The following is a 22,933-nucleotide window of genomic DNA, read 5'->3' as shown; positions in this document are numbered from 1 at the left end:
TGAGCTCTAGCTTCAGAGCAGAGTATTGTGGTCTGAAAGTATGCAAGGAATGATCCCAGTCTTTTGGTACCGGTTGAGATCTGATTTGTGACCCAGGATGTGATCTATTCTGGAGAATGTTCCATGTGCACTAGAGAAGAATGTGTATTCTGTTGCTTTGGGATGAAATATTCTAAGTATATCTGTGATGTCCATCTGATCTAGTGGGTCATTTAAGGCCATTATTTCCTTGTTGATCTTTTGCTTGGATGATCTGTCCATTTCAGTGAGGCGGGTGTTAAAGTCCCCTACTATTATTGTATTATTGTAATGTGTTTCTTTGATTTTGTTATTCATTGGTTTATATAGTTGGCTGCTCCCATGTTAGGGGCATAGATATTTAAAATTGTTAGATCTTCTTGTTGGACAGATCCTTTGAGTATATAGTTTGTCTTTCCTCATCTCTCATTATAGTCTTGGCCTAAAATCTAATTTATCTGGTATAAGGATTGCCACCCCACCTTTCTTTTGGTGTCCATTAGCATGGTAAATTGTTTCCCACACCCTCACTTTAAATCTGGAGGTGTCTTTGGGTCTAAAATGAGTTTCTTGTAGATAGCATATTGATGGGTTTTGGTTTTTTATCCATTCTGATACCGTGTCTTTTGGTTGGGGCATTTAGCCCATTTACATTCAGGTTAACTATGGAAAGATATGAATTTAGTGCCATTGTATTGCCTGTAAGGTGACTGTTACTGTATATTGTCTCTGTTCCTTTCTGGTCTACTGCTTTTAGGCTCTCTCTTTGCTTAGAGGACCCCTTTCAATATTTCCTGTAGGGCTGGTTTGGTGTTTGCAAATTCTTTTAGTTTTTGTTTGTCCTGGAAGCTTTTTATCTCTCCTATTTTCAATGACAGCCTAGCTGGATATAGTATTCTTGGCTGCATATTTTTCTCATTTAGTGCTCTGAATATATCTTGCCAGTCCTTTCTGGCCTGCCAGCTCTCTAGATAAGTCTGCTGCCAGTCTAATATTTCTACATTTGTATGTTACAGAATTCTTGTCCTAAGGATTTTCTCTTTGTCACTAAGACTTTTAAGTTTTACTCTTAGATGAGGGGGTGTGGACCTATTTTAACTGATTTTGAGGGGGATTCTCTGTGCCTCCTGAACATGATGCTTTTTCCCTTTGCCATATTAGGAAAATTCTCTACTATAATTCACTCCAATATAACTTCTGCCCCTCTTTCTCTTTCTTCTTCTTCTGGAATCCCAATTATTATAATATTGTTTCATCTTATGGTATCACTTATCTATCAAATTCTCCCCTCGTGGGCCAGTAGTTGTTTGTCTCTCTTTTTCTCACCTTCTTTACTCTCCATCATTTGATCTTCTATATCACTAATTCTCTCTTCTGCCTCATTTATCCTAGCAGTAAGAGCCTCCGTTTCTTATTGCACCTCATTAATAGCTTTTATAATTTCAAATTGGTTAGATTTTAGTTTTTTTTTTATTTCTCCAGAAAGGATTTCTCTAATATCTTCCATGCCTTTTTTGAGGCCAGCTAGCACCTTGAGAATTGTCTTTCTGAACTCTAGTTCTGACATATTATCAATGTCCATATTGATTAGGTCCACCAGCCATCAGTACTGTCTTTTGTTCTTATTTCTGTGGTATTTCCACCTTGTAATTTTATCCAGATAAGAATATATGAATAAGAGAATAAAATACTAAAACGGTGGCAAAGACCCCAGAAAAATGTACACTAACCAAATCAGAAGAGACTGAAAACTGTGTGTGTGTGTATATATCTGTGTGTGTGTGTGTACAAAAATAAGGGTAAACACGATGAAGGGATGGAATATGACTGTAAAGAGGAAAATTTTTTTTTAAATCTAAAAAATGAATTGATAAGGTAAGTTGGTTGGAAAAAAAAAAAAGGAGAAGAGAAGGGCATCTGAGTGGCTCAGTGGATTAAGCCTCTGTCTTTGGCTCAGGTCATGATCTCAGGGTCCTGGGATCGAGTCCCGCATCAGGCTCCCTGCTTAATAGGGAGCTTGCTTCTCTCTCTCTCTGCCTGCCTCTCTGCCTACTTGTGATCACTCTCTGTGTCAAATCTTTAAAAAAAAGAGAGAGAGAGAATGCGCTCAGACTGGAGACTAGAACAAAGCCATATGCTAGATTTAGGGTATATATTTTAAAAGATTTTATTTATTTATTTGACAGACAGAGATCACAAGTAGGCAGAGAGAGAGGGGTGGGGGCGAGCAGGTTCCCTGCTGAGCAAGACCCTGGGATCAGGACCTGAGCTGAAGGCAGAGGCTTTAACCCACTGAACCACCCAGTCACCCTGATTTAGGGTATATTTTGACCTATTAGAAGAAATTGAATCCCAAATTTTTTTAGAAAAAAAAAAAAAAAACAACCCTATATGCATTAAAAAAATAAGGTTAAATACAATGAAGGGATAAAATATGCCTATAACAATGAAGTCTTAAAAAGTTTTTTTTAGAAAGGTATTGTTGAGATGAACTATTTTAAAAAGGTTAAAAGAGGGAAGAGGCAAGATTTTAAAAATAGAATAAGAAAAAAATTAAAAATTTATGTATTATTTATTTATTTGCAAGAATCATGGGGAAAAGCCATGAAATCCATACTTTGCTTTCCCTTCCTCTGGACTTCCCCAGTTCTCCTTGATCAGTGAGCTTGATCTTGGCCTTGGATGTTCTTGCTGATCTTTTGGCGAGGGGCCTGTTGCCGTGATTCTGAAATGTCTTTGCGGGAAGCGGAATTGCATCGCCCTTGCCAGGGGCTGGGCTAAGTCATCTGGGCTAAGTCATCTGGGCTAAGTCATCTGCTCGGGTTCGCGCTCGGAGCTTTTGTTCCCTGAGCGCTTTCCGTAGAGCTCCGTAGCGCGGGAATGAAGATGGCGGCCTCCTAGTCCCCAGCCTGGAGGGGCAGAGAGCTGGGGGCCCACTCTCCAGCACGCCCCCGGCAGAAAAGCGAACGGTCCCTCCCGTGTCCCTGGTCTCCGCCGCGCTCCGAGCTCCCCGGCCTGTGACTGCGGGTCCCCTTCTCCGGCGCGGCCCCGTCTGGAGTCCGCACACCCGCAGCTTCCCGCCGCGCACTCCCGCAGGCTCCTCCCGGAGAAGGACGGTGAGTGTTCCCGGATCCGCCGCGGCCCAGCTGTGCCTTGGGTCACGGGTTAAGGTGACCCCGAGCTGAGAGCCCCTCCTCAGCCCCGTCTCTGCGCCGGCGTCCCCATCAGATACCCGCAAGCTCTGCCGCCCTCAGACACCCCGGTCCTCCTGTGACCCCGCGGGACCTGAGACCGCGCTGTCCCCGCGAGGGCCCCGCCCCCGCTCCGCCTCTGCAGCGACGTCTCTCCTTGGAGCGACTCTACAGGGTGGGGTTCTGTGCTCCGGCTCCCCCGCTGGCCGGGGTCTGTCCTCCTGTCGCTTCTGGTTCACTTTTCCGTGCGACCCGGGTCGCTTTTCTGTTCCTAGAATTGCTGCTCTGCTCTTCCATCTGCTGTTGGGTTTGTCGGTGTCCGGGATGGTTTGATAACTGTGCAGCTGAACTCCTGCTACCTGATGTCATCTCAGTCTCCTACTCCTCCACCATCTTGCCTCTAATACCATGTTTTTCATTTATTCTTACATTTATATTTCTCTGCACACATTTTTTTTTTGTGGAGATTGATTCACCTACCATAAAATCCACCATTATTAAGTGTACAGATTCTGTAGGTTTTAGTATATTCAAAAAGTTGTGCACTCTGCAAAAAGGGCCAGGGGTGCTGGGTGACTCAGTCAGTAAAGTGTCCGACTCTTGATTTCAGCTCAGGTCATGATCTCAGGGCTGTGAGATGGCGCTGGGCACGGAGCCTGCTTAAGATTCTCTCTCTCCCCCTTCCTCTGTCCCTCCTGCCATGTGCCTGCATGCACACATGTTTTCTCCCTCTCAAAAAAAAAAAAAAAGCTAGGCAGGGGCGCCTGGGTGGCTCAGTGGGTTAAGCCTCTGCCTTCAGCTCAGGTCATGATCTCAGGGTCCTGGGATGGAGCCCCGCATCGGACTCTCTGCTCAGCGGGGAGCCTGCTTCCCCCTCTCTCTCTACCTGCTTCTCTATCTACTTATGATCTTTCTCTATATATCAAATAAATAAAATCTTAAAAAAAAAAAAAAAAAGCTAGGCAACCATCACCATTAATCCCAGGACATTTTTATCACTCCCCCAAAAGACACCATACCCACTAGCGCTCACGCCCTGTTTCCCTTTTCCCCCCCTCTCCCCCACACCGTGGCGACCACTAGTGTGTTTTCTGTCTCTGTGGATTTGCCTGCACTGGACATTTCCCAATCTGTGCTCCTTTCAGACTGGTTTCCTCACTTAACGTTTTCAAGATTCATCTGTGTTTCAGCATTAGTCCTTCATTCCTTTTTAGGGCCAAGTACATCTCTGTATGTATATATCACGTGTTATCTGGCCACGCGTCCGTGGACGGACAGTCGGGCTGTTTCCACTTGGAAGCTGATTATGATTAATGCTGATATGCCCATTGCTGTGTACACTTTTGTTTGAACACCTGCCTTCAATTCCCTTGGGTATGTGTGTGGGATTCAAATTGCGGAGCCATTTGGTAATTCTGTTTGGAAAAACTGTCACTGTGTTACAGTAACGGCACCATTTTACATTCCCCTCATCCCTCCCTCCCATGCTTTCTCTCTCTCTCTCTCTGTCTCTCTCTTTCCTTCTTTCTTTCAGTTCAGAAATCCTACTGAGTCTGGAGAGGTCTCTCAATTCAGTTGTGATTTGCATTTCCCAAGGGATGAATGAGGTTGAGCGTGTATTTATTGGTGTTTGTCTGTCTCCTCTGCAGAAATGTTCGTTCACATCCCTTGCCCGAGTTTTTAATGGAGTTGCCTTTTTATGGTTGAGTTACGAGAGTTCTTTACATGGTCTGGATACCAGACCCTTTTCAAATATATGATTTAGGGGAGCCTGGGTGACTCAGAGGGTTAAGCCTCTGCCTTCAGCTCAGGTCATGATCTCAAGGTCTTGGGATCGAGCTCAGCAGGGAGCCTGCTTCCTCCCCCCTCTCTCTCTATCTGCCTCTCTGCCTACTTGTGATCTCTGTCAAATAAATAAATAAAATCTTAAAAAACAACAACAACAACAACTAAGAAACTGGTATCTCATCAAAGGTCCCAAAGATTTACACCTATATTTTCATCACCTCTTTCTACATCACATCATTTTCATTACACCTATATTTCATCACCTATATTTTCATTCTGTGGGTTGTCTTTTCATTCTCTTAATCGTGTCCTTCGATGCAGGCAAGGTTTTTAATTTTGACGAAGTTCGAGGTATCTCTTTTTTCCCTTATTGCCTGCTCCCTTGGTGTCCTATCCAAGAAATCACTGCCAAACTGAATGTCATAAAGATCCCCCCCCCCTGCCCCGTTTTTTTCTTCTAGGAGTTTTAGAGTTTGAAGGTTTTGATCCATTTTGAATTAAATTTTGTTTCTGTTCTTTTTGTACAAGAAAAGGATCTGAATTCACTCTTTTGCATGTGGATGTGAGGGTTTATTTCTGGGCTCTCTGTTCTATCCCATTGGTCCATATGCCTGTCCCGAGGCCAGTACCACACTATTTTGATTCTACAACTTTGTTCAGACTCATTCTCCATTCATCCTGTTCCCCTGCCTCCAATGCCTTCCCTGCCCTTTCGAGCTGTCCCAATCCTTCTCTCCTTCCAACTGATTTCTACACTCCCCTAAAGTTGTTCTCCCCTTTCTTGTTCCCAGATCTGTAAGGGGCACCTTGAAGGAGTCCCCTCTTGATTTCTCTCTTTTCCTTACCCTGCATACCCACTCCATCAGCCATCTCATAGGCTCTCCATCTCTGATTTATGTTTAGTTTATTTTATTTTTACTTTTTTCTAATTTTTAAAAAAGATTTTATTTAATTGAGAGAGAGAGAGAGAGAGCTCAATCAGAGGGAGCAGCAGAGGGAGAGGGACAGGACCCTGGGATCATGACCTGAGCCGAAGGCAGACGCTTAACCAACTGAGCCACCCAGGCGTCCCCTCCATCTCTGCAGCGATGATGTGTATCCGGCCATCATCATCTCTATCTGGGACCCTGTACTAGGTACTGACGGGACCACCTCTTTCTACTCATGCCCCTTCCACACAGCAGCCAGAGTTATCTCTTTTCCTCTTTTTGGCCAACAAGTTCTTGAGAAAGTGCTCAGCCATCATGGAAAGACCAAGTAAAACCGAAAAGAACACACAACTGTATTGACAAAGACAGGAAGCAACTGAAATTTTATTTACTGTTGGTTGGAGTATAAAATAGCGGACCACTTTGGAAAACCGGTGACTTCCAGTAAAATTAAATTTGTGCTTTCCCAGAAGCACGCCCTGAGATGGAGGTTAGAATTTATTGCGGGAGCACTCTCGGGGTCAGCAGGGGAACGGAAGGACGTGGACAGTGGAGGGAAACCAGGGTATAATGCAGTCTCACTAGGGGTCCCCATTGACCCCGGGGAGTGTGAAACTGCAATGGTCATTTAGCATTAAAAAATGAATGTTTATCTCTCCCACATCTATATGTTTATGGTAGTGCACTATATCCACTGTTATTAACCTTGCTTTTCCCACTCAGCAAAATCTTTTAGATAACATTCCATATTGAGATATAGCTTCCTCGCTATTGCTTTTTGTCTGATTTTGTCGGTTTTTTATGACCGGGTCTTCCTTTGAAGGGACAGACTATACTAATTGTTCCTGCAGTGACAGACATCAGGCTGTCGTTTTATTATTGCAGTCAACACCACAATGACCGGCGGTTTGTATAAGACATTTTCCAAATAGGCAAGTACATCTGTAGCTTAAAATCCTAGAGACGGAGTTGCTGGCTCAAAGCTATACGACGTGTTAGTCATTTTGAAAGACATTGCAAAACTTCCTTCCACAGAAATTGTACCAATTTTCAATCCTCTCAGCAATGTTGACCGTGCTCATTTCCCCATACTTTCTAAAACATGAATGGGTCATGACTCCCCTCGCTTAACCCCTTACACTTCCGGCTGTGCCTAAAACAGTCAGCCCACAACATAGCCCAGGAGAGCTTCTCTCTGGCTCCCTCCTACCTCACTTTCCATGACGCATTGAAGCCAAGTGCAAGGGCTAGATTTTTTTTTTTTTAAGATTTTATTTATTTATTGCGGGGGGGGGGGGCGGAGAGCGAGCACAGGCAAACAGAATGGCAGGCAGAGGCAGAGGGAGAAGCAGGCTCCCTGCTGAGCAAGGAGCCCGATATGGGACTCGATCCCACGACTCTGGGATCATGACCTGAGCTGAAGGCAGCTGCTTAACCAACTGAGCCACCCAGGCGTCCCAAGGGGGTAGATCTTGAGGATCCCTGTGGAAGCCGGGCTGCCATCAGAAGAGAGGGCCCTAGCCTTCCATCCTTTGTGGGGGGCCGTGAGTTTAGGCACCTGGCTTACTGCTGGATGTCCCCATTCTGGGAGTGTGGAACAGGAGAACTGGAGAGAGATAGTGTGGTAAATGAATGCTGTGGGAAGCCGCAGTTATCTTGCCGTGGAGTGTCGCCATCCAGGATTTGGAACCTAAGGGAGCTACTCAGCAGTCGCCCCCTACCTCCAGACCCCCAAGATTAAACTATCCGTCTGGATGTGAGCCGCTTCCAGAGAGGGCCAGCAGAGGGCAGTATTCTGCCCTGGGACGGGGCCTTTCCCCCGCCCTGCACCGAGCTGTCCACCAGGGGGCAGTAAGGACGTGGCTTGGAGGTTCCACGACCACTGAATGAAGCTGGAAAGGGGGATCTGGCAGGCCTTGTCGTTCTGCTCTGCTGCCATCCTCCCACAGCTGCGGGGTCAAGGAGTCCAGCACTGGCTGACAAGGAGCCACGCTGCTCGGTGCGCTGGGGCCGAGAGGCTGGGACCCCTTGGGGACACCCGCCCCAGACCTAATGTCCCACACCCATGGCGCAGTCCCCCACCCCATCCCTAGGCCCGGGGGGGGGGGGGGGCGTTGAAGTCATTCTGTGCCTTCTGCAGACATGCCCTGGGATCAGGGTGGGGGTGCAAATCCAGGAGCACCCCAACCTACCAAGATGGGTGGTTAGCACTGGTTGCAGAGCTGTCTTAGCTGTGCGAAGTGAGGCATCGGGGGTGCTTGTTTCCAGCTCCTCAAACAACCTTCTCTTGCCCGTGCAAAGACATCAGCTGCGTCAAGAAGGGACCACCAAGTATTTCTGAGCACCGACTGCGTCCTGGGCTCCGGAGCAGGTGTCTGCCGTCGCAGACCTCACAGTCTCCTAAGGGCGAATGTACTTACCGCCACTGAACTATGCACTTAAAAATGATTAAGAGGGTAAATGTGTGTATTTTTGCCACAATTTTAAAATTGGAAGGAAACCCCACAAATTGATAACCTTAATACTTCTGGGGTTCAAAGTTCGAACTGGATTTTATGGGACTAAAATCAGGGTGTTGGCAGAGCTGCGTTCTTCCTGGAGACTGGGGGGGGGGGAGATCCGTTTTCCTGCTTCTAGAGATCGCCTCATTCCTTGGCTAGCAGCCCCTGCCTTAGTCTTCAAAGCACAAAGCTTCAACCCTGTTTCTGTCCTCATACTGCCTTCTCTCCCTCTGCCCCTCCTGCCTCCTTAAAAGGACCCTCATGATTCCATCGGCTCAGGATAATCCCAAGATTCCTAATTTAAGCACATTGGCAAAGTCCCTTTGGATATGGACACCAGTGGGGGGCCGTTATTCTGTCTCCCCCAGGGGAAATAAGCTGGTAAAAGAGGGACTGAGGAAAATTCTCAGCGAACAGGACACATGGGGTGCACCTTGGCTCTTCTGAGTTGTTTTTTTCTCTTTAAGATTTACTTATTTATTTGGGGGGAGCACACAGAGAAGGAAAGGGAGAAGCAGACTCCCCAGTGAGCAGGGAGCCCGATGCGAGGCTCGATCCCAGGACCCTAGGATCGTGACCTGAACGGAAGGCAGATGCTTAACCGACTGAGCCACCCAAGTGTCCCATGATTTACTTTTTAATTTTTATTATTATTATTATTATTATTATTATTTTTTAAGCAGACTCTCTGCTGAGCAGGGAGCCCCATGCAGGGCTCGATCCCAGGACCTGGGGATTGCAACCTGAACTGAAGGTCGCAGCTTAACCAACTGAGCCAAGCAGGCACCCCTGATTTACTTTTTAAAAAACCATCCCCAGGGTCGCCTGGGTGGCTCAGTTAGTTAAGCATTTGACTCTTTGTTTTGGCTCATATAGGGATCTAACCGGTCATACGATCAAGCCCCACATCAGGCTCCAAGCTCTCCAGGGAGTCTGCTTGAAGATTCTCTCCCTCGGCTCCTTACCCCCTTCTCCCCTCCCCTGCCCCCTGCACTTGCTCTTGCTCTCTCTCTACAATAAATAAATAAATAAATAAATAAATAAATAAATAAATAAATAAATCTTAAAAAACAAACAAACCAAAAAAACAACCAAAAAACCTCAAAACACCCATGAAGCCAGATAGGGAGTGAGAGGCAGAGCCAACAGCATTTGCTCGTGGATTTGATCTGAAAACATCCACAGTGATGTGTGTGTTTTCTGTCCCAAAGCCTGAAAGTCTGGCACCTGAAGAGCCAGACACTCTCCAGGAGGGCAGAGGATACTTGGTGGAACCAGAGACAGAGGCGTCCCTGGGTAGCACGTTGGAGGCCTAGAAGTCTCTTAGCAGACCAAGGGCAAAATGGATAGAACAGAAACGATTCACAGTCCCTCGGTGCCCCATTCTCGAGCCTGCTGCTAATGAAGGCTCTGCTTTGCTCATTCCAGTTTTCTGTCCCCTGAGCTTAAGAGGTCTTGGGGTTTTCTGGAGAGATAATTGGAAGAAAAACGAGAAGGAGGCAGAGTCAGAGAGATAGACTGTTGGAGGCTCCCTTGACTGTAGGATGTGTGAAATCCCTACAATTCTCATTCTATCAGGGGACCAAATGCAATTATCCTGGACCCCCTGGTAAGTAGCAAATGTATCAGCCCTCCATATGTGTTTGTGTTTGTTTACACAGACTTAGAACTGGAGTATCCAAAGGGATTTTAAAAGCCATTTACTTCCACATCCAACCTGATGCTTGCATATCTTCAATATTCTCACCAAGTCATCACATGGCCTCTGCTTGCACACTGCTAGTGACGGGGAGCTCACTACTTAGCAAGGCAGCCTAGTCCGTAGAGGGACAACCCAAACCGTCATAAAGGTCTTCCTTATGTCACATGGTCTCTCTGTCTTTTCTACCTTTCTGTCTCAGTGCTCCCCTCTTCAGTGGCACAGAATAAATCTACTCCGTCACCTTAGGGACAACTCTTGACATAGTTCCCAGGCAGCGTTCAGGACCCCTGAAGCTTCTCCAGACACGTCTCTCTGGTTCCTTTAATTAATTGTTCCTTATCAGATATGATTTGAAGTCCTCCCTCTCCCTTCCTTCCCAATCTGGGCTCCTTTTGTTAAAGAAAACTTTTTCTTTCTTTCTATCTATCTTTCTTTCTTCTTCTTGTTTAAGATTGTATTTATTTATTTGTCAGAGAGAGAGAGATTACAAGTAGGGGGAGCCACAGGCAGAGGGAGAAGCAAGCTCTCTGCTGAACCAGAGGCAGGAGTTGATCTGGGGACGCTGGGATCACGACTTGAGCTGAAGGCAGATGCTTAACCCACTGAGGCACCCAGGTGCCCTAACTCTAATTTTCTACATCCTTTTCCAGAGTGTGTGTCTAGAAGTAGTCCCAGAACTCCAGGAGCTAAGGGACTAGCACCGAGGAGCCGGGACCAGCACCCCCTTTCTCTTTCCAGGGCCTGCGCCTGGTTCCAGCAACCCAAGTTCCCATTTGCTGATTTTACCAGCTCTGCCACACCCCTGATTCATATTTTTGCTTCCTGTTTCTGGAGAGATAAACCTCAATTAATTTTTATGCCCACCGCTGCACCATGAGCAGCACGAGTTTAGAAACACCCAGTGTTCGATTAAACGTGTCCCGTTGCTTTATATTAACATCTGAAAAATCATAGTTATATTTTAGCACTGCACATAGAGGATGGAAAGAATCTCAGGTTCCCTTCCATTACGTTCTACGCTTCGCCCTCATCTGCCCGCTCCTCTCCAATCCAGCCACGAAGCCTGCCTCGGCTGTACTCCCGGCCAATTCCAGGCCCTAGCAGAGGCAGGACCCGAGTTCGAAATCTGCCTTTGCCATTCAACTGAATTACCCAGGGCCCTCCCCAGACCTCAGCTTCCTCATCGGTGGAATGGGCATAAGCACAAATAAGGCGGTGCGTGCGCGTGCGTGTGAAAGAGTTCTGTAAACTGCAACACCGTAATCTTTCGGCGTCTGGAGCGGAGCCCACGAGATCCAAACCCGCGCCCCGCAAGCGGACGCGGCCCCGGCACCTGCGCGAGATCCCAGCCCTTTGCACGCCAGAGGGCGCTGTTCCGACTCCCCGTGGCCTTGCGCGACTGGATTGGGCGGCTCGGCGCGGGGCGGGGCTTCTGGGAGGCGGGGCTTCCGGCCGCCTCCGCCGCTGTTGCCAGGGGAGACAGCCGCAGGGAGGCGGAAGGAGCGGAGGAGCAGCCGGCGCCGAGAAGGGGCGCGGGAGCGACGGCGGCCATGGCGGCCTCGGAGCCCGGGTACCGGAGCTGGTCCTTGTGTCCCGAGGTGCCGTCCGCCACCTTCTTCACCGCGCTGCTCTCGCTGCTGGTGTCCGGGCCCCGCCTGTTCCTGCTGCAGCCTCCCCTGGCGCCGTCGGGGCTCTCGCTGCGCTCCGAGGCCCTGCGCAACTGGCAAGGTGAGCAGGGGCGGGCCGGGCCGCGGGGCGCCCCCCGCTTCCCCGCAGCTCGCCAGGCCCCGGGCTCCGGGCTCCGGCCTCCCCGCGCCCGCGCCGTCGGGCCTCACCGCCAGCCACGCCGCCCGCGCCATCGTCCTCCCCGCCGGGAGGACCGGCCTCGCGTCCCGCGGCTTTGTCCCTCCGGAGTCGCGCCCCCGTCATCGCTGAGGTCCTCCCCTGCCCGAAATCGCCCCCCCTTTCCCGCGCCACAGCCCTGGTGGAGGCCCCGCGTCCGTTCGCTTCGTTCGCCCATGCTCGCTCCCCGAGAAGGGTTCGTCTGCCCCCGCTCCTGGTCACATACACACCGACGTCTGCTGGGGGGCCTGACCTCCACCCCCACCGCCCTGCCCCGCACCCCGGGAAAAGTGTTTCTCTCCTTCGTCGACACGCTTGAGCATCGTCTGTGGCTACCCCAGGAAGCGTCCCGGCCTCCTTTGGGGTTTAGAACGTCTTCTGCTTCCTCTCAAGTGTGCATCTTAACCCTGACTCCCATTCCCAACTCCCCAACGAGGAGACGTCTTGTGCCTTGGGAAACAGGTGTTTGTGTAATCTGCGGCTGAGAAATTTTGCAGATCGATTCAGGAGAAACACCCGCCCGCGAGAGACATCCCTGGGCTCTGTCTCTTCCCCCCTTCATTTCTGGGGAGGAAAATGGGAAAGCTGTATCCCTTTTGTTATTTCGCAAAGCACACTCAGGAGCATTAATGTCCATCCCAGTGACGTAGGAGGCTTTATTATTCGCCAGCATTTGGGTGAAAACAGGCTTTAATGCGGAGGAGTCGCAGAGCTATCAAGTCATGCAATTGAGACGGCAACAGGTTTTGTTTTGTTTTGTTTTGTTTTGCTTACTGTGTGATGTTTTGGAACTGGAGCCTTGGGGGTGTCGAATACCCAAACCCTATAGAGTTGCTTCTAGAATCTTCACATTCATGCTTTGGGATTTCACTTTGTAATTGGAATGATTTCTCAAGTACTCTTGAGATGGTGTAGCCTTACGGAGAAGGCCGAGGTAGTTCGTAGCCTGCCTCCCTGCTCAGACCGTTCTCCCCAACGTAGATACGCAGAGCATACCCCCCTAAACAAACACAAAATGCGTCAACTGAGCTTCCCTCTCCCCGCTTTAGTTCACAGCTTCTCTGACTGTGGGGTTCATGGGCATGGGAGTATTGGACATGTAAGAGACCTTCCAAGGCCTCTGCTGTGATCCTGTTATTTGACAATGAAGACACTAACGCTGACAGGCCCGTGACTGGACTGAACCCTCCGCCAGCCTGGACGTGACCGAGCCAAGATGCCATGGCTTAGCCTTTCCACCCCCAAGGTTCAATATTACTGCGACATCACCAGTCACCTCCTCCATTTTAGCGTTCTGGCCTGCGGGGACATAAGAGAGAGACACGAATGAGTTTCTTGGCAGTCGTACTGCGTCTCAGGCCCCGCTGTACCTGTAAGATCGGATAAGCGCGTTCAAGAAAGACGTCTGCGTTCTCTATCTTCTTAGTGGTAGTTTTACGGTCTTTTTAGGTACAAAATAATTCATGGTCCCTTTTTTCTTCCTCTGAACAGCCCCTATGGAAGGAGAGGTCAGGATTACAGCCGAGGAGACTGGCACAAAGAGTGTTAAGTGACACCCACTCAGTCCACCCCTGAAGCTGTTACAATTAATTAATCCTCAAACTGCCCGGTGAGATAGGTCAGTATGCAAACCTTTAAAAAAGAAAAAAAAAAAAAAAAGGATTCTAAAGCACATTACCAATTCAAACACGATCCCATGCTAAAAAGGGTTCTATTTCTTTCCCCCCACGTGGAAGCCAGTCACGGACTTGCTCCGGGTCCGGGAAAGAGCAAGGATTGGATGTTCACAGCTCTGCTTTTGAGTCTTGGGTCCTCCACTGTTGCCTCCCCCCCACCCCCGCCTGTCGTGGCTCCTGGCTGATTTTCGGTGGCACCGACAGCCAGCTACGCCCCCTTTCCGAGGTGGGTTGTAACCTGGCTCGCCCTCCTTAGAGCCCCTCTGCTGCCAGGCCTCTAACCCTGCTCCCCCTGCAGTTTACAGGCTGGTGACGTACATCTTCGTCTATGAGAACCCGGTCTCCCTGCTCTGCGGCGCTATTGTCATCTGGCGCTTTGCTGGCAATTTCGAGAGAACCGTGGGCACCGTCCGCCACTGCTTCTTCACCGTGATCTTCGCCATCTTCTCCGCCATCATCTTCCTGTCGTTTGAAGCTGTGTCGTCGCTGTCGAAGCTGGGGGAGGTGGAAGATGCCAGAGGTTTCACCCCTGTGGCTTTTGCCATGCTGGGAGTCAACTCTGTCCGCTCTCGGATGAGAAGGGCCCTGGTCTTCGGCGTGGTTGTGCCCTCGATGCTAGTGCCGTGGCTGCTCCTGTGCGCCTCCTGGCTCATTCCCCAGACCTCATTCCTCAGTAATGTCTGTGGACTCGGAATTGGGCTAACGTGTATCCTTTCCAGAAGGGAACTGAAGGGTGGTGACATGCCAAAGAGTGAACCAGGGTGGAGGGTCTGGGGGTTCGGAGCTAGAACCGTGGGCTCAGATGTAGGTAATCTAGATTCGAGCTTCAGCTTTGAAAACCACGTGGTCTTGGGTGGGTCACTTCCCCTCTAGGCCAGAATTTCCCCAACTGGAAAACCATCAACATAGGTAGCTATCTCCTCACCCCAGCTTAGCACTGCCACTTTGAAATACTCTGATTTGGGGTTTTTTTCCCCTCGTAACTGAAGTGTAAACCTACATTTGGCTAATCATGGTAAGAAGCTTCACTGAAAGAATCTGAAAGACCCATGAGCTGGAGATCTACCAGGAACGGAAGAGGAGGCGGGTTTGTTTGCTCGGGCTCCGTTTGATTCAGTCTGTCAGAAAAGGACTTTTTTAGAGATAGGCTTTTATGGGTGATTAGAAACTGAAGCTAAACAACATCCCTTGTGTAAGTATTCTGGCAGTGACGGCTGGCGGCGAGTGGCGGGGGAGGTTGGAGGTTGGAGTTCTAAAGTTGGTGTGTTACTTTTTTTTTTTTTTAAGATTTTATTTATTTTTTTTAGAGAGGGAGAAGAAGGGTGGGGGGAGGAGCAGAGGGAGAGGGACGAGCAGACTCTGCACTGAGCACTGAGCCCAACGTGGAGCCCAGTCCCACGACCCTGAGATCATGACCTGAGCAGAAATCAGGAGTCGGACACTTAACTGAATGAGCCACCCAGGCACTCCTCTTTATGATATTAAAAAACAAATTTTTTTTTATATTTTTTATTTATTTGGCAGACAGAGATCACAAGTAGGCAGAGAGGCAGGCAGAGAGAAAGGGGGAAGCAGGCTCCCCAAAGAGCAGAGAGCCTGAAGTGGGGCTCGATCCCAGGACCCTGGGATCATGACCCGAGCTGAAGGCAGAGGCTTAACCCACTGAGCCACCCAGGCGCCCCCCACAAAAAAATGTTTTTAAGTAATCTCTACACCCAGCATGAGGCTTGAACTCACAAGCCCGAGATCAAGAGTCACACACTCTATTGACTGAGCCAGCCAGGAGCCCTAATGTGGGTTCCTTTTTTTATTTTTTTATTTTTATTTTTTTTTTAAAGATTTTATTTATTTATTTGACACAGAGATCACAAGTAGGCAGAGAGGCAGGCAGAGAGAGAGAGAGAGGAGGAAGCAGACTCCCTGCTGAGCAGAGAGAGCCCGATGCGGGACTCGATCCCAGGACCCTGAGATCATGACCTGAGCCGAAGGCAGCCGCTTAACCCACTGAGCCACCCAGGCGCCCAGGTTCCTTTTTTTAAATACCAGAATTGGTAGTGTTGGAGGTTGAATAAGGTACGTTCCCAAAATCTCTTTCAATCTGTGATTCTGTAAGCTATCAGGGTAGGCAGTGTGTAAATACACATTGATCACATAGTTTGTTTATCTTGTTCTAAAATTTTTATTTTGTTAATTTTGTACCTTTTTTTTCTAATAAGAAATCTAAAGCTATGAACTCCCCTGTACACACCACTCTGGCTGCATCCCACACATTTGGATGTTATATTTTTATGTTGACGTAGAAGTATTTTCCGAGTTTCCTTGGGATTTCTTTGATCCAAGGGTTATTTACAAATGAGTTTCTTAATTTCTTAGTTTTAGGTGATTTTTCAGATTTCCTTTTGTTGATGATTTCTAATTTCCTTTCATGCGGTCAGAGAACTTTCTTTTTTAGATTTTTCTGGCCCAGCATTTGATATATCTTGGTGAATGTTCTGTGTGTACTTAAAAAAGAATGGACATTCTGCAGTTGGTGGGTGTCATGTTCAATGTATGTCACTTAGGTCAAGGTGTTGACACTGTTCTAGCCTTCTATACAGTTACCCTTGTTCTGTCAGTTACTGGAAGGGGACTATTGAAATCTCCAACTAAAATTGTGGATTTGTGTGTCTTGTCCTTTCAATTCTTCTCAGTCTAGTATTTTGAAGTTCTATGACTGGATGCATACACATTTAGGATTATTATGTCATCTCAGTGAACTCACCTTTTATTATTGTGAAATGGACCATTTTAATCTCTGGTAATATTCTTTGCTCTAAAGTCTTTGTTTTCTGACATTACTATGTAGTTACTCGAGCTTTCTTTCTTAAAATGAGGATTTATGTGGTATCTCTTGTTCCATCTTTGTATTTCTCACATGTCTGTGTCCTTGTATTTAAAACATGTTTCTTGTACACAGCATGTAGTTAGCTCTCCAATCTGATCTTCTTTGCCTTTTAAATGGGATGTTTAGCTCATGTACATTTAGTATAATTATTGATGTGGTTGGGGTTAAGTCTTGCCCTTTGTTTTCTCTTTCTTCCTTTTTCCTTCTTTTCCTGACTCAGTTGAGTATTTTTCTAGTTGTATTTTTTTTTTAAGATGTTTTTATTTATTTGAAGTAGGGGAAGCACAGAGGGAGAGGGAAACTCAAGCGGACTGTGCACTGAGCACAGAGCCCAACACGGGGCTTGATCTCACGATCCTGAGGTCAGACCTGAGCTGTAACCAAGACTTGGACATGTAGCAGACTGAGCCACCCAGGTGCCCTTTCAGTATTTCGTTTTTTAAAGATAGGCTCTTACAGGTTTGCTCTATTTGCTATTAACTATACCTTTTTGTCTTATTTTTTAGTGGTTGCTCTAGAGGTTCCAGTACATTTTTTTTCCATCCTTTGTGGTGTTGTCTGCGTTTTATTTCTGCTGCTATCACATGTAAACCTCATAGTACATCACTATTACTTTTGTTTAAACAGTCAATTATGTATTTCTTAATTTAAAAAAGTAACATTTACCCACAAATTTACCATTTCTAATTCTCTTCATTCTTTTTATTTTTTTTTTTTTTTAAGATTTTCTTTGGAAGAGAAGGAAAGCGAGAGAGTGAGCGCGAGTGGGGCAGGGGCAGAGGCAGACTCCCCATTGAGCAGGGAGCCCGAGGTAGGGCTCGATGCCGACCCTGGGATCATGACCTGCGCCAAAGGCTTAACTGACTAAGCCACCCAGGCCCCCTTCTAATTCTCTTCATTCTTTTGTGTGGATCCAAGTTTCCATCTGGTATCATTTTCCACTTGCCTGAAGAACCTCACTTAACATTTCTTGTACAGCGGGTATGCTGGGGACAAATTCAGCTTTGGGTTCTAAAAAATGCCTTTATTTCACTAAATACAGAATTCTGGCCTTCTCTGATCTTCCTTCACTTTTGAAGATGTCATTGCATGACTTAATGGTTTGTATCATTTTCTCATGAGACATCAGTAGTCATTCTTACTATTTTCCATACATAATTCGTTGTTTTTCTCTGACTCCTTTCACTATTTTTTATCACTGGTTTTCAGCTATTTAATTATCGTACGCCTTTGTGGTGATATTCTTTGCGTTGGCCTTGCTTGGAGTTGATCATTGGATCTCGGATCTTTGAATGTAGAGTTTTCATCTAGTCTAAAAAAATTAGCATCACTAAGTCCCCAAGATTTTTTTTCCTATCCTGTTTCCTCCTCTCCTTCTAGGGTACCAATTACACATGCATTAGACTACTTAGTATTGTTCAGTGTTTGCTGTCCAAAGTGTGAAGACAGTTGCGTAAAACACTGTGTCTGGCTTACAGTTATCTATGGGGGGTGGACTAGTCTGGTACCAGGACTTAGTCAGAGTCAGAAACAGAATTGATTATTAATAGCATTCCGAAGTCAGCAACCGGGACAACTTCGGACTTCCTCGCAGCCCTGGTTGTCACTGGAAATCAGTCTTTGGAAATAATACTGCCCTCCCAGAGAGGCCATAGAAGCGTGCGGGGGCATTATTGGGTATCACAGTGGCCAGGTGCTGCTGCCACTTGGTGGCCGGTGACTGGGGACACCGAATGTCCAGTACTGAGTGGACCAGTCTCACCAGCAGTCTCGTCTTGATCAGACTGCCAGTAGCATCCAGCAGAGATCACGGCCTCCAGGAACAGCTCCCGGGGCTTCCTTACCTTCTCTGCACCACTGCCCTCCGCCAGCTGCTGCCGCTCACACTGCAGGGTTCCGCACGCACCTCGCCTCCCGGGGAAAGCCTTCTCGATCTGCCTACGCTCGGTGAGGGTCCCCAGCCTGCTGTTGCCGAGATAAGCTATGGCTTATCACCACTTCCTCTGTCCCAAAGACTTACTCCTTGTCTGGCGCTCATTCCTCAGTTCCTGGTGTATCACAGGTGTTCAGTAAGTGTTTGTCAAAGGGATGGATAGATGGATGGACGGACAGACGAAAGCTGACGATCGTCAGAAAGACGAAAGTCTTTATGGCCGCCTCAGGGGTGGCAGGTTGACACAGGTTGGATGACCTCAGATCACTTCCGGGGGGTGGTGACCACGTGGGGAAAGTACTGCCAGCGAGTCCCACTTGAGGCTCACTTGGTTGCATCGAGGCAGGGTGCCTTCAGTCTGGGGACAAGCGGACAAGAAACTGTCAGTACCCTGCGGAGGGTATCGAGACCGCCTCCATCCTCGACTGCTGGGCCTTGTTCCCTCTGAGGGGCAGGGGACAGAAGCGCGACCTTTGGTTTCCCCCGAGCGTCCGCGTCCGCATAGTATAGAGTGAGTGCTCATCCCCCTGTGGGATAAATGTGGGAACGTGTGTGCTACGGGGACGCGTCCGCCCTCCTCCTGTGAGCTGCCTCAGTTTTACTTAACACGCCGACCTCAGACGGCCTCACCTACTGCTACTCCATCGACCTCTCCGAGCGTGTCGCGCTGAAGCTCGACCAGAAGTTCCCCTTCAGCCTCATGAGGAGGATTTCGGTGTTCAAGTACATCTCAGGCTCTTCGGCCGAAAGAAGGGCAGCCCACAGCCGGAAGTAAGTTGCAGAAATCTCTTTAAAGATTTTATGTATTTATTTGACAGAGAGAGCACAAGTAGGCAGAGAGGCAGGCAGAGGGAGAGGGAAGCAGGCTCCCCGCTGAGCAGAGAACCCGATGCGGGGCTCGATCCCAGGACCCTGAGATCATGACCTGAGCCGAAGGCAGCGGCTTAACCCACTGAGCCACCCAGGCGTCCAAGTTGCAGGACTCTTAGTGCTTATTCTTGAAGCTGTTCCAGGGCCTGTAGAGAGAGTGTAGAATGTCGTGGGGAAAGGGAACAGGGTGCGGATGGTCCTGGGCCTGGAATGTCCTCGCACAGATGTCTCCCAAGCATTCTGGATCCTGCCTGGCTGCATCTGAAGTAGGCACTGAGCCGAAAGGGGAAAGGGAAGGCATCTCAAGTGCTCCTGTATCCACCGAGTGGCGTGGGACAGACGGTGGGAGGGAGAGGCGCCACCGAGCGTGTCACCAGCCCTCGTTGCTGCCAGGCACAGCGCGTTGGTGAGAAGCCGCCCGTCTGCACGGCCGACCAGGCAGCTTGGACGTGAGGCCGCGCAGGAGCTGGGGGGTGGCGTGTTCCTGGCCGCCCGGCAAGAGAAGGCCGGGTGTCAGGTCTTGCAGTCCAGGTTCGCTAACTGCGGGAGCTGCTAGGCCAGCCGCCCAGGCTCACGCAGCCTCAGTCCGTCCTAGCGCAGAGGAGGCCCAAGGAGGACAGGAGCGTCTTGAGGTAACGCAGAGGCAGGAGAGCCCCGTCCACAGCTAGGGTCTCTTCTTCCAGGTCCTGTTCACCCCCTTTCTGCTGTTCCCCACCGCCGGCCTCTTGTGCCCTTCCCTGGGGGCAGCCGTGCTGGGACCTCTCCACGCAGGAGACTCTCTTTCCTTCGGGGTCCCCGCAACAGAAGGGACACATGTGAAGTTCAGGTGCTTGGCGGGCGGCCCTCTTCTGCCTTCAGCCAGCTGTGGGATAGGGTCTGCGCTTCACGCCGGCCCGGGTGCAAGATTTTGGCTGAATTGATGTTTGTAGCTTATTTGAGGAGGTGGGTACCCCCAGCCTTGATCAGCTCAGGGCCTTTGACCTTGACTTCAAAGGCGGGGGACATCAGGGGCTGGGGTATTGGAGGTACTGGGAGAACCAGAAATGACACCCGCACCCAATTTCAGGCACGTGATCCCTGGTGTCAAAATACATGGGAGACTGTGGAAATTTAGTTAGAGGAGTATTGAAGCTTTTAGGCTTTTAATTGTTCTCATAGGCTCAAGAGGGGACTTCAGGGGTCCTTGGGTACAAACTCGCCCCCTGTGAAGGAGCCTCCTCTCAGACAGCTGAGGGTGGTCCCCTGACCTCCACTTACGCCCCTGTCCTGGCTGGAGGCTCATCGCCAAGGCAGCTCTTGATGAGAAAGTCCTTCCACGCACAGCTGCAGCTGCCCTGTGCACCTGGGACATGTCCATGCCAGGTCGGATGCCTTCTCATCGTGCCGGACAGATCTGGGGCAGGGAGGTGGTGACCCTTCAGGGCCTTCCGTGCCCCTCACATAGCGTGGTATACGCTCCCTCATCATCCTGGCCTGCCCCAGGCCCCCAGAACAGAGCATGATGTCTCGGCGGGCCCAGCAGTGGGACACAGGCATCACAACACGCGTGTCTGCTTTGACACTTACACAGCGCTCTGGACGCTTTTGCCTCCCAGAGGCTTCTGGTGAACTTCTGGTAATCCAGATTCTCTGCGTTTTCAAGAGTCGCAGAAGAAGTGAGATGTTAATGTTAACTGCTCTGTTCCTGTACTTAACGCAGCTGATTTGATGGGTTTTTGTTTGTAAGATTGACTGACTGATTTTAGAGAGGGGGGGGGAGAGGCAGAGGGAGAGAGACCCTCACACAGACTCCCTGCCAAGCATGAAGCTGGCCGGGGTCTCCTGAGATTGTGACCTGAGTCGAAACCAAGAGTCAGATGCCCAACTGACTGAGCCACCCACGTATCCCCTTAAGCGGCTCATTTGTCAAGTCAGGTTTTAGCTGAACTGTGCATGGATTCAGTCCAGTCCCCTAACAAACACCAGTGGTGTTGGCGGTTGTTCTCCATATTTAAAACTCTGTGCAGAGGCTCAGAGGACAAAACCCACAGGCTGTGTCTCCATTTGTGGTCCCAGCCACACGTGTCTGTGGTGGGTGTGGGGGGAGGGTGCTGGTTCTTTCATCTTCAAATGGGCAGCTGCACACATCTGGCTCATCGGTTCATGCCGGTCGGGACTTGGAGCTGTGAGTCTTCACTCCCAAAGCCACAGGTAGAAACCTCACAGCAGACGAGGCCTGGGCCCAAGCCCTGTGTTACCCCCATTCGAGCCCTCTTGCCCTCCCTCCCACAGAAGTTGGCCCGTTCTCCTTGGGTAGCATCGCCGAGCTGGTCACAGACACAGTGACCGCTGCAAGCAGGTCCTGTCTCCATCCGGGGGACAAACTACTGTGAACAGTTATGCCTCAGGTGGCCTCAGTCACGAGCGCCGTGTCCCCTGATCCTCCCGGCTTACCGTGGGACTGTGAGTTTGCCCTCCCCTCTCGGGGGATGCTTTCTCACCGGGTGAGCTTAACCGGTCTCCTCGCTTGGTGCTTGGAGCTAGTTGCAGCAAATCTCCAGAGCAGGTTGTCACACAGAGTGGTCCAGTGACCCGAGCCTTGCTCACGTCCAGTGACTGCTGGGGCCTGGGCATTGCCGGCGGAGTGACCATCTTCTCTTGTTCCGTTCCAGGCTGAACCCCGTGCCCGGCTCCTACCCCACACAGAGTGGCCACCCTCACCTGTCCCCGAGCCACCCTGTCGCCCAGATGCAGCACGCCAGTGGCCAGAAACTAGCTGCCTGGCCGGCTTGCTCTCCTGGCCACATGCCCAGCCTGCCTCCGTACCAGCCAGCCTCCGGCCTGTGTTACGTACAGAACCATTTTGGCACAACCCCCAACTCCTCCGGCGTCTACCCGGCTTCCGCGGGTGCCTCCCTGGGGGTCCAGCCCCCCACCCCCCTCAACTGCCCTGGCACTATGTATTCTGGGGCGCTGGCCACGACGGCGGCTGCAGGCTCCAAGGAGTGCTCGAGGGTCCTGATCCCCTGAAAGAATTTCTAGGGAAGTTGTCCTGCATCTTGGCGTTCTGAAGAAGGTCCTCTCTGAGTGGAGCCAAGATTCTCTTGACAAAAAATTATTTATCGAACACCTCTATGTGCCAGGCTCTGTGTCGAGTATTTTGACATCTATCCCTGTGGCAGTCGTCATGACCGCTTGTGAAGTGCATTGGATTGTCCCCACTTTACAGATGCAGCGGGCAAGGCGCTCCGTGATTAGGTCCCGTAGCTCCGTAGCGGCCCAGCTGGGCTCCTTGGCTCCCACCCGCCACGCCGCCTCCCGAACGCCTAGGAGAAGAGCACCCTGGGGTGGTCCGTGGCTGCCAGGGGCTCGTTCTAGCTCTGCATTTCCTGCCTGTCTTCATGCGTGGTGCTCTTGGTTCTAGTGTCCGTGTGTCTGTGTGTGCCCTTCAGGAGCTCCTAGCTCAGCAGTCCTGGGGCCCATGTAGTGTCACCCCCCCCACCATGGACCCCCCCATTGCCTTCTGCCCCAGGAGTGGTGAGGCAGGCCATTGCGAACTGTGGTGGCCTGCTGGTGGCACCACAGTGTTGATTACCTTTGTATAAAGAACCCACCTCCAA

The 22,933-nt window shown here is 49.7% G+C and overlaps 1 protein-coding gene across 4 annotated transcripts; it reads left to right on the top strand.

Annotated features, from left to right (window-relative positions):
- The first annotated feature begins 11,590 nt into the window (after positions 1-11,590).
- On the top strand, positions 11,591-22,933 carry RHBDD2 (rhomboid domain containing 2). Of its 4 annotated transcripts, XM_059154777.1 has the most exons (6): positions 11,717-11,857; positions 13,463-13,589; positions 13,712-13,873; positions 13,946-14,353; positions 19,085-19,235; positions 21,986-22,933. In XM_059154777.1, exons 4-6 carry the CDS (start codon positions 14,191-14,193, stop codon positions 22,341-22,343), a joined length of 672 nt encoding a protein of 223 aa, XP_059010760.1. In that variant the 5' UTR covers positions 11,717-11,857; positions 13,463-13,589; positions 13,712-13,873; positions 13,946-14,190; the 3' UTR covers positions 22,344-22,933. The 4 variants fall into 4 exon arrangements, with proteins under 4 accessions (XP_059010759.1, XP_059010760.1, XP_059010762.1 ...); XM_059154779.1 differs by lacking the exon at positions 13,712-13,873; XM_059154778.1 differs by lacking the exon at positions 11,717-11,857 and having other exon boundaries at positions 13,708-13,873.

Source organism: Mustela lutreola, chromosome 17, assembly GCF_030435805.1.
Source record: "Mustela lutreola isolate mMusLut2 chromosome 17, mMusLut2.pri, whole genome shotgun sequence".
NCBI classification, from domain to species: domain Eukaryota; kingdom Metazoa; phylum Chordata; class Mammalia; order Carnivora; family Mustelidae; genus Mustela; species Mustela lutreola.
Note: the sequence above shows the minus strand (reverse complement) of the source record. Positions and strands in the feature narration are given on the sequence as shown.